Here is a 17,817-nt window from a genome sequence, read left to right on the forward strand (position 1 = left end):
TCACTGGAACGGCTCCAGGCAGACCCCAGCAGAGTCCAACCAGGTTTCAACCGCCCACTCGCGAGACAAGTCCCAGGTGACTCACCCTACCAGGACTCCGGCAAGCGCACCCACCCAACAGAGAAAACAAGGGACGGGAAACGATCTGTCGACGGCTTCCCCTCAGTTACGATCCCGACCGACTACAGAGGGCCCTCCACCACGCAGACCTGATGTGGGGGCTGGAGATAGGTCAGTGACCCCTCCCCCAGCCAGCGGGGAGTCACGGAGAGAGAGCGGCCGTGAAAGTCGCCGGTCTGTTGCAGCACCGACACCCTCTCCCCACGAGGAACTTACCTCAACCTCCACCCCTCGCGAGGCGGAAGACAGTGATGACGACTGGCCTGTGACTCTAATCCCAAAGCAACAACAAGGTTCAGAGGCAGACTCCCAGCAAAGCAGTACGGTTCCCGAGACATTTGCGTCCCAAAAGGGTACCGAGCCCCTCACAACGGCCTCGCCGTCAGTCGCTAACGCCAGCAAAAAGTGGCTGGCCACCCCCGAGCACAGCCAACTCACGCACCTACGGACAGCGGACAGCAGTCTACCGGACTCTGAGACGCAGGTACAGTCTGGCTCGACCATCTTAGACTCAGATGATGACTCGTCGACCTGCAATACCAGTGACGAGGAGGATACCATCTGTGGTACCTTCCCTGCGTCTTCTGCCTCAATGAGTGAGATAGAGTTTTCTCCCGCCACTCCTCCCACCGTAAGACGCAACTACAACCTGCGCAGCCAGTCCTCCCCAAGTGGGACAAAAAACGTTGGATATCGAACACCTTTGAAACGTTCATTCGTCCCTGACTACACGAACTAGGTAAAAGACAAAATGTTTATTTTACAATGGAACACAGGCGGACTCATATCTCACCTGTCAGAATTTAAACAACACCTAAGAAAATCGGCACCTCTACTCGCCGCCATTCAGGAGACCCATTTTCGAGACAATGACGTGTACAACTTTTCGGTTCCAGGATATTCATTGTACCAAAATAATGTGATGTCGTTGCATCGCCAAGGAGGTGTCGCTTTATACGTTTCTAACTCTATTCTCCATCACGAAGTTAAACTTACAACAACCCTAAACGCAGTAGCAGTACATGTAACGCTATTCCATTGTGAAATACTCATTATGTCCTTATACCTCCCACCAAACTCTCCATTAGTTACTGCTTCCAAGATCGATAATCTCCTTGCTCAAATGCCGAACAACAGTTTGATATTAGGAGATTTGAACGCTCACAGCCCTCTATGGGGTAGTCAGCGATTGTCGTCAAGAGGTTCACAGGTGGAAGCATTGCTAAACAAACATTCACTGATATGTATGAATGATGGTTCTCCCACTTTCATGAGCTTTAGCTATCGCACGACATCTGCGATAGATCTGTCCATTGCATCCCCACGAATTGCGCCAAAGTTCCAATGGTCAGTGACAACGGATCCATTATTTTCTGATCATTTCCCTATTCATGTGATTCTTACCAGTGAGACTCCAACACTGCCTCCCACGCCAACAAAAAAATGGTGCACTAAACACGCAGACTGGACAGCTTTTAATGCGGCTGTTACGCGCCTGTCCGGCTATAACGAAGACTTGGACATGAATGAATTCTTACAAATCATCCATTCGGCAGCTTTAGAAACTATTAAGACGGTAACAATTACCCAGAAAACTGGCCAACCAGGGAATGTCCCTTGGTGGAACTGGAAATGCCAGAGGGCAAAGGCCCTACGGCGTAGAGCTCTGCGCAACTTCCAAAGATGTGTCTGTTCTTACCACGCAGACCTATACTCACAAGCACGTAAGGCCTGCTCTGAAATCTTAAAACAAGAGAAGCAGGAGGCGTGGAGAGCGTTTGCTGCTAAATGTAACCGAACTACCCCATTGGGAGAGGTTTGGGGACAAGTCAGGACTTTTTCATCACATCGAAATACGCTACGATCTTTCCCTCAGCTAGAAATAAACGGAACACGAATCTCTGAATGTGATGATGTTGTCCAGGCATTTGCCCAACATTTTGCGAACATTTCATCAACAGATATATATGATCCATTTACCCATCAAACTCTGACTAATTTAACGAACGGCATCGATTTTCAATCGGACAATAATGAGACTTACAATGAGCTTTTCACTTTAAAGGAACTTAAGATAGCGCTGGACAAATCAGATGACAAGACCTCTGTGGGTCCTGATGGACTACCCTACTCTTTCTTTCTCAATCTAAATGAGATGAACCTTACAACCTTCCTTTGCGCTATAAATAAGCTCTGGTTAAACCATACCTTTCCGCCAACTTGGCTTCAAAGCATAATTATTCCTATATTGAAGCCAGGAAAGAATAGACATTGTGTAGACTCTTACCGACCAATTTCACTAACGAACTGCGCCTGCAAAATCATTGAAAGGATGGTTAATGTCAGACTGCGTTTCTACTTAGAAACGAATGAGCTTATTGATCCCTTCCAGAGTGGATTTAGAGGACAGCACAGTACCGCAGACAATGTTAGTCGGCTAATCTCAGACGTACGAGCTAACTGGGAATTACGTCGTACAACGGTTGCTGTGTTTCTTGATCTCAGTTCGGCCTTCAATAAGGTTCACAGATCCACAGTTATATATAAGTTGCATGCCCTCGGCATTCGTGGCCATCTTGCAAAGTTCCTTTGCAATTTTATGCAACCTCGTTCCTTCACCGTCCGGTGCCAACATTCCCTCTCAAACCCTCACGTTCTTGCACATGGAGTCCCCCAAGGAAGTGTTCTTTCTCCGACACTGTTCCTCATGTCTATAAATGATATATTTCTTACCCTCCCTCGTTCCCTGATTTCGATTCGTCACTCCCTATTTGCAGATGACCTTGCCATTTGGTGCTCGAATGTAAATTGTGAGATTTCCTTTTCAGTCGTTCAAAAAGCTATTGATCATTGCGCCAATTGGTGTTTAACATGGGGCTTTTTCCTTTCAGCACCCAAATCAATCATGATGATCTTTAAACGTGGCCCGGTTCCATCGCTTACAAACTCTCCCCGAATAAACAATGTGCCGATCCCCTATCAAAGGACCCACAAGTTTCTTGGGATTACCCTTGACTCTCGGCTAACAATGCAACCACATGTGGACGACATTCGCACCAGATGCATGAAACGACTCAACGTTCTGAAGTGCATTTCTGGATATACGTGGGGAGCAGATCGGAAGACTCTCCAAATGCTCTATGTCGGCTTGATTAGGTCAACACTAGAATATAACGGGTTTCTTCTTAGCAATGTCTCGTCCACTTTATGCAGGCGTTTGGAAACAATCCAAAGTACCTGCATGAGGATAATCACGGGTGGTTTTCGAACATCCCCTGTTCTCGCCCTACGTGCTGACACCAATCTACCCTCTCTAGCAGATCGTAGAGCCTTTTTGCTTTTGCGCTATTATTTTAAGGTCAAAAGCATTCCTAACCATCCAGCACTACTAGCAATGGAGACACACAGAACATTTCCCATGCGGATGCCTCTACATAGGACTTCCTCTATTCCCCAGGCTATATGCTGTGCGAGAGGTATGTTTAATATACCTTCGCTAAATATAGCCAAGAGACCCCCTCCATACCCCTTCTGGGTTTATAACGTTCCATCCATATCATTCTTAATCTCATCCACTAAATCTAATTTATCCAAAACCGATATCCAGATGTGTTTCCATGAATACAGAAACGATTACCAGGATGACTCATTTTTCTTTACAGACGGGTCTGCCCTCAATGGCCGGGTAGGAGCTGCGGCAGTTGGCCCATCGTTTAGGTTCACCGCCCGCCTGCCAGATTCCTTCACAGTTTTTTCTGCGGAAGTGTATGCCATTGAAAGAGTCCTATGCCATATTAGGGAAAATGAGGTCCCACAGGCGACCATTTGTACGGACTCAAAATCTACTCTACAAGCTCTTCAACGAGACTATGATATTTCGCATCCCGGCGTGTACAGAGTTTGTAAACTGCTGCATTCTCTCCAAACCAATCAATGTGTTACCCTGCTGTGGATCCCTGGTCACTCTGGTATTGCTGGTAATGAATTGGCTGACTCATTGGCAAAACAAGCAACAATGCTCCCCACCGCAGAGGACTATCCAGTAGCCCTTGGGGATGTACTTCACATTACGAAAAGCCGTTTCTCTCAATTCCTTCAGAAGCAATGGGAGCAAAGTCATGCAAATCATATGTACTCTATCAAACCGAAATTACGTGAATGGCATTCATCCTACCAACGGAATAGGAAAAAGGAGATCCTATTAGGTCGGCTCAGGTGCGGTCACACCCGGTTGACACATAGCCACTTGTTTGAGCGCTCTGGACCTCCAATATGCGCCACGTGCAATGTACGACTCTCTGTGGAACACATCCTGATTAGCTGCACAGCTTTAAGCCAGGGCCGTCGCCATCTGAACGCCTATCTACGCTCGCACGGTCTTGCAAACGACCTACGCACCCTACTTGGTGACGAAGATCCAGCACTCACTGACCTCGTGCTGGACTTTGTCATCAATTCGCCTTTTTCTAACAAGATATAAACCGACTGATATCGACGGTCAGGTCTGCAACAACGGCTAGACCAAATGGCCCCTCACACTGCACAACAGGGTGTGCGGTACCGGTCCTGGAGGAGCGACCAGGCCCGGACCGCCTACCCAACACGTAGTTCGAGTGCTAGTCCCACACACGTGCAATACGGTAGGGGCTCCTCCGGGTCTGGAAGTGCGGCTGGACCTAGAGGGCGTGCTCAACACCCTTCACCAATCGGTGGGGGCTCCTGAACTGGGAAAGTGTCAAGTCCTGGACCCCCTACTCCATACGCTTGCAGATGCTTGCTGCATCGGGTCTGGAAGTTCGGCCGGACCTTGAGCTCTTGAGCTTGCATCGTAATCCTGGCTGACCCTCTATTCGCGTACGAGAGGGCGCTCAGTCCGTGACTAGGCACTCGGCTAACGCTATCAGATCACCACACGCGGCTCTGACCCAACTTGTCTGCCAACCGTGTGCGCCATTGTTTGTGGTCCGGGTCCGGCTATGTAACTTAGCGTAGCCACTCACATTCATCTGGCTTCAGCCCCAGCCTATGGGAGAAGCACATTTCTGCGAACCTTCACCCGCAAAGGTGAGATTGAAGGTAGGAAAAACGTCGTAACGTAAATAATGGGGTTTTCCCCACACATATGGAACGTAAACCTCCCCGCCCCTTTATTAGGCCAATGTGAAGAGGCGCTTGTAATTCCTCCCCTTGCTACTCCAAGTTGCATATGTGTGGGTTTCCCCATTTTGTCTGCACAAAGTGGCCACCGGCCCACCGGGCTCACTTCATGGGCCCGGCTTGCCTACCTCCTCGCGAGGCTAAAAACGAAAGTTGTGGCCACTAAAAAAAAAAAAAAAAAAATTGCCTTTCTCTGTTTGTGGTCGTGAGTTGAGGGGTTTTCGGGTTTATTTTATTTTATTTTAATATTTTCACACAATTAATTACTTTTGTTTTTTGCTTAGAGGCTAGAGCCCTATGGTAAACAGTAACCTACGTAATTTTATACGGCCTTGGCTACCAATAAGGCTAGTTTATTTGAAATTCAAGCTTTTTGATAATTCTGACGATGACAATACACTCAGAATATCAATATGCAACTTGCAAGTAGACTGAAATCAAGAAATTGAAATGCCTGGCTGAGACTGAAAAAGCTTTTGCTGTTATGCTCAGGGTAGTCATATGTGTATGCAATTAGTATCATTGACGTCATCGGTCATTCTGATGTCATTTGTGGCCAAATTGCCATAGCCCCTGAAAAAAAAAATTGGTCACAATGTGTAAAATAGATGCCTGGAGGGGTCCTGAATGTTTGCTGGTGATATCTCCAGCTGTTAAGGAGATATCTATGGAAAAGTACATGGGCCCGTTCCCATTTCCCCTCCTCTATGGGGCGTAGGCTAAGGATCACAATCATATCAAATTGGATTCAATTGCAGGCTGCAGCCCCATGGCCTCAACGGGCTCAACTTAGTCAAAATCATTGAGAGGAATCAGTAAAGGGTATCCGCAATGATGCGCCAGTGCCAGACCATGAGATAGAAAGTGAGCCAAAAGACCACACCATTCCATGCATTCCAGTTCAAGAAAGTTTGCCACCATCCTTACGAGAAATAAATGTATAATAATAGCATCATGGGCTTCGGAAATCCACACTGGTGAGGTGAGGCACACTGGTTATTTGATAGGCTAGTGCCTGGTGGCAACTGGCAGACTGGCCACATTGATTCTTCAAAGCATTTTGATTTTGAAAGTGCTTTGCCAGTGCTGTAGCTCACACTTCAGCTTCAGGCTGGCACAATGTGACACCATTCATTAGCTCAATGTTTCAGTTGTTATGTTGCGTTGCAGTCATGTCATGGTTCATTTCAGATGTTATCATATTCGTGAATTCAATATAAAATTGAAGAGTTCTAGCTATACTATTCAGTGTTCATCAGTATTAGTTTCAGATGGTTATCATATGACAAGGATTATGATGTTCTGATGCTTATTGTTTTGCAAGAAAGACCTGGCCAGCATCAATTAAAATGGACATCACTACAGATGAGGCAATGCCAGAGCAGGGTTTGGTGAGTTTGTGCTTAAAGGAAATAGTTCACTTTTAACATGGGATTTTGAACTGGAATAGCAGTTTCGTAGCTTGAGCTGAGACTAGCACAAATCAGGAGCTTTTACGGCTCAACGATCACCCTAGACGAAGATATTCCATTTCTCGTTCCGAAAAGAGTGCCTTGCAGAGGAATGTGTGCCTTGCACAGGAATGCAGCCACGTCATCGTCAGCCAATCAGCATGCTGCTTACAGCTAATGCAGCATGCGTAGGTTTGAACTACGCAATATGATTGGTCAACGCGTAATAAGCTTCCGCGTCAATCATTATTTTACATAGAATATAGTTCGTCCTATATTAAAATATAGAAAATAATTGTTTTTACAAAAAGGATTTATTTTATTTTCTGATCATTTTGAGCATAAAAAATCGTAAATCCATAGGAAAATACTAATTTCAGGAAAGTGAACTGTTTCCTTTAAGTGTTCCATGCCATACCTAGCATTAATTCACATATTTTTATGCTTATGTAGTTATGTACCAATTTTAAACAATTCAAACTTAATAAATTTTCAGCTGTTTGTCAAAATACAAGTAGTTTTGTAGTCTTGAGTTTTATATGTGTTCTTAAAAGTGTTTCGAATGCCTATTTTTTTGTAAGTAAATGGCTATGCAATGTCAAGATATAAACCTTTGAATTGGCCTTGCCACTCTGATGTGATTTGCACTCCTATTCACTGTGCATTATGCCTCATGTGTTACAGGTGAATTCAGGATGGAGCACCTTACCCCATGAAGTGTTGGCACAGGTGGGTGCAAAAAGAACAATTCAGATCACAATTAAGATAGAATGTTTGCAATTACATGAATTTGTCTTTCTTTTATATAATGTAAAACATGGACTGACCAAGAGCAAACTTTTAAGTAATGAATATCGCTATATCAAAATTGTTTTCATTTAGAGCTACAATGATGTCTGTAATATGTTTTTTGAGTTTTGATTGCTGGAATAACCTTAAAATTCCATTTGTCAGATTGTCTGCAGCTGTGTTTGGGTGGTCTTTCACTGCCTGTTGGGTCGCTGCTGCAGTGGCTCTGCCCCCCTCACATCTGGTGCCTGTCGGCTGTCTGCCTGTCGCTGCAGATATTCAGTTACCTGGATGTGAGCTCGATCGGCCGCTGCGGCCGCGTCTGCCGCGGCTGGACCGAGGCCGTTCACGACATCCTCCTCTGGAAACACAAGTTCGCAGAGGACTTTGGCCTCGATGTCACTGCCTGCAAGCTGCCTAAGCCAACCAAAACTGGTCAGTGGGCAGTTGGGCACAACGATTACAGCATTTTGCAGATTTTTTGGGAAGGGGACGGTTGGGGACGTGAGGGGTCTTCATTCGAATCATTGATAACTTTTCCCATACGACTTACGAGCCTCAACCTATGCAAAAATTTGCTAATGGAACTTTTCTTGAGGAGCCTTTTCTTTTTACGAACATCGTCCCATGCGAACCTTTCTCATCCAAAGATCTTGCACGCAAACCTCTATGTTTACAAACTGAATGTTTACGACCTTCGCCCGGATGCCTTTCCTTCCCGGCCGGAGAGTAACTCGCCGTTCGGCCGCCAGGTGGCAGTGTGACGTGGCGCAGCGAGTACCGTCGCGTTGTGGAGACGACGCCGTGCTTTCTGACGGACGAGCTGCACGACCACGACCATCAGGTGCTGCACGTGTCCTTCTCGCACGACGGACGTCACTTCGCCACCTGCTCCAAGGATGGCCATGTCTTGGTGAGTAACCCGGACAGTCCCACATATCCTGGTAGGTAACTAAGGAGGAATGATAGATGAAGTTCAGTTTTAGTTTATTACCCAAGCATCTTATGGAGCATCCTTTTAAGAAAGCTGGCAGAGGGCTGGCAAGAAAGATAGCAGCCCCATTTCATGTGGCTTACGATGCTGGAAGCTGACAAGGCGAAGCTGCCACATGCGAAATCAGGCGGCTAGTTGTCTGCCTCCACATAAATGCGTAACCTTCCGGCGGGTATTTAGTATGTGGACGGCCACCTCTGTACGCTATGTCACTGACTCACTTTGGAGGCCAGTGAAACTGACGCCCTCATCCCCTTCTCACAGCTCTGGGACGCAGCGCACCCGGTACGGATCCGACAGTACCGTGACATGCGTATATTCGGCTGGAAGTACACTCAGTTCTCCGAGTTTAACGCCGATGACTCGCTTCTGCTCGTGTCCGGAGTGCATCTGGGAGACCACAGCATCACTGGAGAGATTGCCGTCTTCACTGTGGACGGTAGGTCTCGGACGGGGTGGATAGTGGATATTGATGGTGGTATGCTGCTCGGGGCCGTCGGGCTAGGATAATAAAAGTGTAATATATTGGCAGGAATGATACGGGTAGGATGACCCCGCATTGAGATTGCTATTCATTATTCAATTATCAATTGGAATATTGTGGTGTCTGTGAATGCGACAGTTTTCATCAGCATAGCCTAGACCGCTTGCCGAAGAAGTGATCTTCATGTTATGTGGCTCATGTCCTATCTCCATGTTTTCCTCCACCTCCAGATGAGTTTGAGCTGCAGTGTCGGATTGAGAACAAGCCCTACGACATTTTCGGCACCTGGTTCAACAGCGAGTATGTTGTGTCGGGTCAGCTGCGGTGGCTCAGCCACGACACGGTCTCAGAGTCCAAACTGTGGCTCAACAAGGTAAACTGGCCGTCTGAACTACGATCGTGCCAGAAATGTGAGATGTTTGTGTCCCAGTAACAATAACTTTAGGCCTAACTGGAATTAGTGATCATCCAAGCTACCTGCAGTCTTAGGTAAAGTATATCAGTTTTAGCTTTAATAGTTTTCGTGCCATTGGTGCATTTTGTATCGTGAACTTTCCCTTTATAATGACCTCTCGCCCCGGTCGTTTGCAGGCGAATCAGGAGATCACCTCAGAGCACATCTCAATCGTGCAGCCCATGTTCCGCTTCTTCAACGGCAACGTGTGCTTCTGCCGGATGCTACGGATCGCCGAGTTCTCCGTGCAGCCGTCGGTGATCTGGGACGGGGAGATTGCTGAGCGCGCACAGACCGGTAACCCGATGTCGCGCGCCGCCGCGCCGCCCGGCCAGCGCTGGGTGGGCCTGGGATGGCGCGAGGTGGAGCCGGATGGGGAGGCCGGCCAACAGCTGATGGATACCGGAGAGCCCCCGCCGCCACCGCGGCCGCCGGTCGGCGCGGCAGCGGGTGATGAGACGAGGATGGTGAGTGGGTGGGTGTCATGGGAGCGGGTCGACCAATGAGTAGGAGGTAATTCGCAGTGGTTCCTAGTTGACGTTCATGTGTTCTCGTATTCACAATCGTTTTATGATGAAATTATATGCTTATTTTGTCATGATCTGTATTTAATGTGACCGTTTTCTTTCAATGATTTCAGCCAGGGAAGGAGGAGAAGCGACGAGTGAAATATTTGATCTTCACAACTGGATCAAAAACTTACACACCGCATCAAATTGGTGTGTGCCTTTTCTTGTAAATCCCTCGAAGCTCATGATTGGTTTTTACGCTCCATGGTCCTTTTTTAATGTCTCGTCATACATTTAAAACTGAATTCTGATGTTTTCATCTTGATTTACGGACGATACTTGCTGCCGTTAAAGGCGCAATCTGCTTGCTAACTAGTGCATCATTTCACATCACTTTTTAACGTCCCTCTTCCACCCTCATTCAGGCTTCAAGCGTCTGGATGGTTTTCGGATCCAGACTCGAATCGCTCCTGGTCCGTCACTGCGTGAGCGTGTCGAGTTCCGTCGCCGAGCCGAGCAGCTACACGAGGAGCTGCGTGCTGCCGGCGTGCCGCCGCCAGAGCCCGACTATAACGACTGGGAGTCGGTGTGTGACCAGTTTGACAGTGTGGATCACGTGATCGACCTGCACGGACACATCATCGGCATGTGTCTCAGTCCAAACCAGAGGTCAGTGTGTCGGCCGAAACAGGGGTCATATGGATTAACTGGTAGAGTGCTGCATGGTGCAGTATCACTGCTCTGGGTAACTTTGATAGCTCATGTCTCAATCTGAATGAGAAGCCAGTAGACGGGCATGGGGCGGTGGCCGGGCTGGGCTGTTTTGTACGGATGATGGAGGGGATGAGATTATCATTGGTTCATGGCATGTTATCAGTGGTCTTGGGTCACCATGGCTAGCTCAATTGCTCACCTGTATGTCACATTCTTATTCAGCATTTGACAGGTTTATAACTGCATACAGATTACAGGTTGTATTTTACTGTACTGTTAGGTATGTCTCCCATTTGACCTGCGCGGGTGACCTCTGACCTCTATGTGACCTCCCTGGTCGTCAGGTACCTGTTTGTCAACACGCGACCGTGGCCTGAGAATTACGTCATCCGCAACCCGCGCGATCCGCCGCCAATTGCTCGGGAGATCGACATTCACGTCATCGATGTGGTACGTCGTCAGTCGTCACTAAACTTCAACGATTGATGATGTGTGAAGTTGATGGGATGGGATGGTTGATGTTTGCAGCAGTGCTGACGTGGTGTCTGCTATCGATACCTGTTGTGTGTTGTCAGGCAACGTGCTTACCATCGTCCATAGGCATGATTGGCTATCTTATGCGTCAGTTATAAAGAATGCTTTGCTTACGCTATTTTTTCTTGACGAAGTTGTGTTTTTCTGTTGTCAGGCGACCAAGAAGCAGATTGGCAAGTCTTACCGTGCTCACCGTGCCTATACCTGCAACGAAGGCTGCTTCTTTCTGTTCGTGGACGTCACCAAACATTTCGTGGCGAGGTGAGTGTGTGTAACTCCGGCAGTAGAGTGGTTATCCCGCCTCGCGGCATTTTGCTAGCCCTACTCGGCGAGTTATAAGTGAAAGTGTTTGACAGACCCATTTGCAACATGTTATGAGGTCCACATCTGGTGATGAGAGCAAGCATTATTCTCGATTACATCCGTTGTGATCTCTCCTCTCCGTCTCTTTTGCTGTCTCGTTCTCACCCTTTTCCTCTCTCTCCGTCCCTGGATGTTTTGTAAAATTTCTTACTCTTCCAACCTCTGAAGCTGACCCTATGCCTCCAGCGGCGCCGAGGACAAGCACGCCTACCTGTGGGACCGTCACCACGCCGTTTGTCTGAGCCGCTACCCCCACGCGGACGTGGTGAACGCGGTGGCCTTCAACCCGGCTGACCCGGGAATGATGGTCACCGTCTCGGACGACCGGACTGTGAAGGTGAGCGACCCAGGGCGGGGGAGGGGAGGGAGGAAACAGACGTTCACTGGCAGGGGTTGATACGTGTTGTAGATGAGAAGCGAAATGGTTGGGCTTCTGAGGTACTGGATCTCAATGACTGATAGCTGTTGGACTATAGTTCATTAGTGAACAGCTGAGGACGGCTAGACCAGTTCTTACGTCTTTGGAAAGTCTAAGGGATTCTTCAAATATACACCATCCTTCTCAGTAAGTTCCTGGGTCTCTCCGGGGACGTGATAGTTTGACACCTCCTCTTTGGGGATGTGGTACCCATTCCCTCCCTGCCTAGGCGGGGGACGTGACACCTCTTTCATGCTGGGTTGGACTGGAAAATCTCTCTCCCCTCGTCCAGCGAAATACTGGAGACTACCCGACTCTACCGACCTCCCTGGGTGGATTGGACACTGTCTGACTACCCTCCTTGGCCGAACTGGTGGACACTGCCCTGATTCTATCCCGCCGTCTTCAGGTCTGGCGTTCTCGGCTCAACTGTGAGCAGAACGGCATAGACACTGCAGACCTACCTCACTGTATCAAACACCGCACCAGACGGCCGCGGCCGCGGCGGCGAGCCCACACTACTGCCACCTAGCGGTGAGGTTTTGCACTGCAGCCTACTACCGCCGCCGCCGCGGAGGGCAGGCGCGGTAGTCAGTGCCAGGGCACTAAAGAGTCGTCAGTGCCTTGCCGAGTGTTCATCGCATTGGTGGTGCTTCGGAGTGTGCTACTGACTAACTGTTTTCTGTGATATCGTATGGTGGGCCGGGTCGGCCCGCGTGGTATGCCGCTACCGGAGAGTAAGTTAGTTCTGGTGGGCGGTCCACATCAGTAGGGGGATGGTCTCGAAAGTCATCTCCCACTTCCCAGAGTAGCGCGGAGACGCAGTTCGGGAGGTGCTATTTGTGAAGTCCTGTAGGTCTCCGGGAGGAGAGGGTCCGTCAACTCCACCCGTCAGAAGCGACGATTGCCGAGAGCTTATGAGGACGAGGCCGGAACTTTGAGCCTGGGTAGGTACTGATGCTGATCATGGGATTGACACTGGGTTAATTCAGCGGCGATTTGGAGCTTAATTCGAGACTGATGTGTCTCGGGAGTCTTGCCCTCCTTAGTCGAGACTTGAGACAATAGTAACCGAGTCGGAACCTCAAAACGAGCCAATATTTGTGGTTCGTCATCGAAGGAATGGTTGTGTAACTTGTTTTGCTTTTACAAGGGTTTTTTAAAGTGTGTTAAGTAGCGAGCTTGTCACTATTCGTAGATTGATGACTGTAGCTTCGTATAATCGATTGTGTTGTTGCTAGATTGTCATTTAGGGGGTATGAGTTGTGATTGAAAACCAAATGAGAGGCATCTGGCTGACAAATGAATCAGTCTGGCCACACTGGTCGAATTGGACTATAAAGGGTTCTGTCGTCTCCCGTCCACAATTTTTCCGAGTTCACGTAATGAGCGACCTATCAGCCGAAGTTCTACGGAGAGCGAGTGCCTTCGGACGGCTTGGCTCGTCTCGACGGTATATTTGGAGCCCAGTGTTCAGGCCACATAGTGGTATATCCCACTTCATTCAACTATTAGCTTTATTCAAACGTCCGCTGTAGCTATGATTGTCACTGAAAAAAGACATTTTATTAATTTGTTCGAGCTACAGTCACTCTGTGATTCGTAGTCATGTTATTACAGCCACAGTATAAAACTCTTGCACTACATATTGTGGCTTATGATCATACAGCACCGTCTTCGCACGTCTCTTGACGTCTTTACGGTCGGTCTGTAGTCCAGAGTCACACCACAATTACTTGTGAAGCCACCAAAAAGCTGTGAACTGAGACGGATCACAGCACATTGCGGTTACATTGTACACAATCGAGTTGCAAGATATGCACCACGCTTAGTCAGCTGTTGACACCAGTCAAAGCCGCTTTTGTCTGTCCGCTCCCTTTCGTACGTGGTGTTCGCAGCAGAAAACATGTCGCCCCCACCGCCTGTCGCTACCGTGGTCCCAGCGACAACAAAGCCTACCCTGGTAACAAAACCAGCTCCCAGCTACAACAAAGCCTACCCTGGTAACAAAACCAGCGTATTTCTGATCAAATCTTGTGATATGTCAGTGGGATATACCATTGGCAGAAATTGATCCGAAGGATATCAATTGATCGTAGAATTAGCTGTTTTGCCGGCATATTCGGCCAATAGTCTGTACGATTTTCAGCAGATTTCACAAGGTGGGTGACTGATTTCTACATTAGTCATCCACATAATATCTGTGTCTTCAATCTGTGTGTGTTGTTTTGTTCGTTATCTGTGTGTACTCGCTGGAGCCCGTTTGCCCGGCACTAGCTGTGCAATGGAGGGTGTTAAGACGTGCTGCTTTATTTACAAATGATTCACATATGCCACTGTCGGAGCGCACTCATCGATATATGTACTCGTTGGTAGACGCCTTATGCCGGATTGTTTAGCCGCGTGCTGGGTGGTGCTGTGTAATACAGTCTATTTTATATTTAACCGGTTCGCCGCTCTTTGCCTGGGCTGCTTATCACTTCTCTTGTCGATGTTGACACATCACATATCGACATTACAGATCGACTGATACCCTGTGCTGGCCATTCGTCTCGGTACATTTACCCACGCATACGCACATCAAATCACGCATAAGCCACAGACAGTTCAGCCCGAAACATCTTTCCATCGTCGTCCCTGGCGCACCGATCGGATGTTACTGGTTCGAGAAGCTACTCTATCCGTGACACATTGCACACGCAGAACCATCACATCCAGTCAATCAACATCATTATGTGGGGTGCTACGACAATCGTATGGCCTGCAGTGGACTTTTGCAAGCATCAGGCCAGCACAGAATAAAACAAGCTATAATGCATCTTCACTGGTCTCGCTGGATGGATGAGCCAGGTGCTGCCGCCCGAGTGGGTCTCCTCCCGTCCATTGGCACATCCCCTTCGTCCGTCCATCCTTCTGACTGCTTTCAGTGTGTCCTCACCATGACGCGGCTCACACAGCCCAGTGGCAGTTTCGGCGGGTCCACCGGAAGGACAGGACGGTCACAGTAGCAGAAACACTGCAACATACAGCAGGGGGTCGGTGGTCAGCCCGGTACCTGCCAATGCTGTCAGGTGACATCCCCCCCCCCCGTGTGTTAACTCCCACTGGTTACATTCATAAATCGTGAGAGGCTGCAACCCATGGATGACATCGATGTGTTGCAGTGTCTGGCTTCATAAAGTTCGCCCTATGTCTTTCAGTGTCCTGGCTTCACAAAGTTCTCTACTGGTTATTGTGTTCTGAGGTTGTCTTCCTCTTACGTTCGAGATATGCATGGACGGGGATCTGACAGCTGCTGACAGCCATTCAGTGGGTGGGCCCTGCTACGTGGCTGGCTAGGCTACCGATGATTTTATCTCACGTGCTTAGTTACCTAGGAGGGTGATGGCTGCAGCGGCGATGAGCACAGACGTAGTGACGGCCGTCCAGCGCAGGATCTGACGCCACAGGAGCCTCTGTGTGAGCGTGGGGTCCACCAGGCCGTCCGACTCGTTACCAGACGTCCTGCAGACAGGCGACGGGAATGGGTGGGGATTTGACCAGGATAGTACAGGACAGGGTAATCAAGTTTTGGTGGGCGACCAGGGCACGGATGAGTGGCTAGTGGAGTCAGGGCGGGACAGAGCGGACAGGAGTGGGTGTGTTCGTTAGAAGTGAAAATCCTACGACTGTTTGGAGGAAGTTTCGTACCTACAACTTGGATATTACAGGCTCGACAGAGATGCTATACCTGTCATTAAATAACTCCTCTCTCCTTTTGACGTTGGGAAGTAGTGACCTCTCTGAGTGGTGAGTAACATCGCTGTGCTCCTCCGCACCTGTCTCTCTGCTCGCATGACTGACCTGCTCCGGGGCGCCGTCCAGTTGGGCGACACGGCGCAGAAGGCCTCCCGCGGCGGCCGGTCCAGGTCCGGTGACGACGTCCGGATGACGGCCGACGGGCCGCCGCCGTCCGCCCCGTTCGGTTCCAGCTCGAACACGGCAGTGCGCCGGCCGTCCTCGTCATCCGAGGCTGCTCCGCCGGGCTCCAGCCAGGAGGGCAGCACGGGCTCCTCGGAGCGCCGCTCGGCACCCACAGCAGGCGGGCCCGACCACCGACGATCGGCCAGCCGAGGCGGTTTGGGAGGCCCGGCGCCGTGCCAGCCGACGGCCGCCGTGACCGGCTGGTGGCCCCGGCGGCCGGGGCTGGTGGGTGCCAGCGGCGCGGCCTCCGGCGCGCGGTGTACCGCCGGCCGGGCCCGCGGCGAACGGAGCACGGCAGGAGCGCGGCCCGACGGCGGCCGCTGGCTGACAGTCTCCTCACGGGGCTCTCCGACCTCAGCCGGCCGCTGCTCCTCCTCCCGGCCCGGTGTGGCGCCGCCGCGGTGGACGCGCTGTGTGGACATCACCTGGGAAAGTCGCTCCAGCACCTCAGTGGCAGAGGTGACGGGTCGCGGCCGACTGACCCCGTACCGCTCGTACTCGTTCACCGCAGGAGGAGAGGTGGCTTTGATGGGCTCGGGGAATCTCACCGTCTCTATTACAGGGTGGGAGGAACGGTCTACCTGGTCCCAGTTGAAGTCGGCCTCTCGGTCGCGTGCCTTGTGACGTGATCGTGACACCTGCGTCGATCGTGACGTTAGTAAAGAATCAATGACGTCATCGATGGTCTCGACGTTACCGCTGTCGAATAGCGAGTGTCCAGGCGGCACTGCCGGTGACTGTGCCGCCCGGTCAGAGGGCTCGCTGCGGGCTGACGAGGCTCCGGTGCTGCTACTGGACAGCGGCCGCGGACCCGAGCGAGGCGTGGCCAGCGAGTCGACCCCGCTGGGCGGCCGCTGCGCCGCCTCGTCGCCAGGTGTCGGCTCGAAGCCCGTCTCCTGGCTGCTGCCGCGCGTGTTGATCCGCGGGCGGTACGGGTAGGCGTCGTCCTCGAACTGGGAGTCCGTGCTCTCGCCTGACAGCGGGCGGGGCCGCGACGCCTGCACCTCCTCCCAGCGCTCCAGCAGGCTCTTGCGGCGCGGCGGCGGCGGCTTGTCGCCGCGCCGGTTGTCCGGGCTGGGTGACTGCTGGTACTTGGTGGCGTGCCTGCCGCTGCGGTCCGTGGAGCGGGCCGAGTCGCCGTTGGACATGTTCTCGTCGCTGCCTGTGGCCGACGGCAGGTCGAGCAGCACGGCGCTGCGCTCCGTCAGCAGGAGAGCCTGTTCGGAGCGGCTGAGCGGCCGGTCGCTCCCGCCTCCCGCTCCGCCGCGAGCCCCGTCCTCGGGCGACTGACCCGCGCGGACGCCGGCCTTGCTAGAGTGAAGCCGCCGAATGGACGTGCGCCGAAGATTACTGGCGACCCTTGCGGCCGCCATCGGAGACGGCGTTCTGCTCACGTAGGGCTCTTCCTTTTTGGTGGCGGAAAGCTGGGAGTACTTCGCCAAGAACTGGTCAATGGTCATTTCTCCGGATAGGTCGCTTGCTGTTAGTTTGCTCGAACGCTTTTCGATAGGAGGAAATGAGTTGTTTCTAGACATGTTTGTTCTGGGATTTCACGTATCTCAGTGATTTGTATTGTTCATATTCATGCGCATAGCTGATCTTTTATGGATATCTGACTGACCACGACACATCTTATTATGTATAATTAGTTCCAACATTATAAGCAAATTTCTTTAGATATATTCTTGTGAATGAGTCAGATTATCCATGTTGTTCATATTTTCTCTGAACGAGTCGTGTTGCCGCGCCATATTATCTGCCAGATAATTCGAAAACCGGTTTGCGTTTATTTTGGAAGTTTTCTCGCTCGTGCTTTTCATTCCATAGCTCCCCATAACTTTTTCCCCGTCCTTCTCTCATGTAATTC

General features: G+C 50.4%; 2 protein-coding genes across 5 annotated transcripts; one reads left to right on the forward strand and one right to left on the reverse strand.

The window, feature by feature from the left end:
- Positions 1-5,461: 5,461 nt before the first annotated feature.
- LOC122394333 (F-box/WD repeat-containing protein 5-like) lies at positions 5,462-14,432 on the forward strand. 4 transcript variants are annotated; one of them, XM_043391134.1, is made up of 14 exons: positions 5,462-5,482; positions 6,543-6,668; positions 7,413-7,457; positions 7,793-7,952; positions 8,270-8,430; positions 8,776-8,950; positions 9,226-9,368; positions 9,587-9,916; positions 10,090-10,168; positions 10,384-10,627; positions 11,017-11,122; positions 11,361-11,467; positions 11,756-11,906; positions 12,397-14,432. In XM_043391134.1, exons 2-14 carry the CDS (start codon positions 6,627-6,629, stop codon positions 12,517-12,519), a joined length of 1,866 nt encoding a protein of 621 aa, XP_043247069.1. In that variant the 5' UTR covers positions 5,462-5,482; positions 6,543-6,626; the 3' UTR covers positions 12,520-14,432. The 4 variants fall into 4 exon arrangements, with proteins under 4 accessions (XP_043247069.1, XP_043247068.1, XP_043247070.1 ...); XM_043391133.1 differs by lacking the exon at positions 5,462-5,482 and adding an exon at positions 5,738-6,259 and having other exon boundaries at positions 6,606-6,668; XM_043391135.1 differs by lacking the exon at positions 5,462-5,482 and adding an exon at positions 5,954-6,259 and having other exon boundaries at positions 6,602-6,668.
- LOC122394334 lies at positions 13,491-17,720 on the reverse strand. Its single transcript, XM_043391136.1, has 3 exons — positions 15,831-17,720; positions 15,361-15,491; positions 13,491-15,003 (listed from the first exon to the last, which is right to left on the reverse strand). Exons 1-3 carry the CDS (start codon positions 17,483-17,485, stop codon positions 14,987-14,989), a joined length of 1,803 nt encoding a protein of 600 aa, XP_043247071.1. The 5' UTR covers positions 17,486-17,720; the 3' UTR covers positions 13,491-14,986.
- Between the last annotated feature and the right edge of the window lie 97 nt (positions 17,721-17,817).

The sequence above is a fragment of the Amphibalanus amphitrite genome, unplaced genomic scaffold (genome assembly GCF_019059575.1).
Source record: "Amphibalanus amphitrite isolate SeventyFive unplaced genomic scaffold, NRLGWU_Aamphi_draft 000585F_arrow, whole genome shotgun sequence".
In the NCBI taxonomy this organism is placed as follows: Eukaryota; Metazoa; Arthropoda; class Thecostraca; order Balanomorpha; family Balanidae; genus Amphibalanus; species Amphibalanus amphitrite.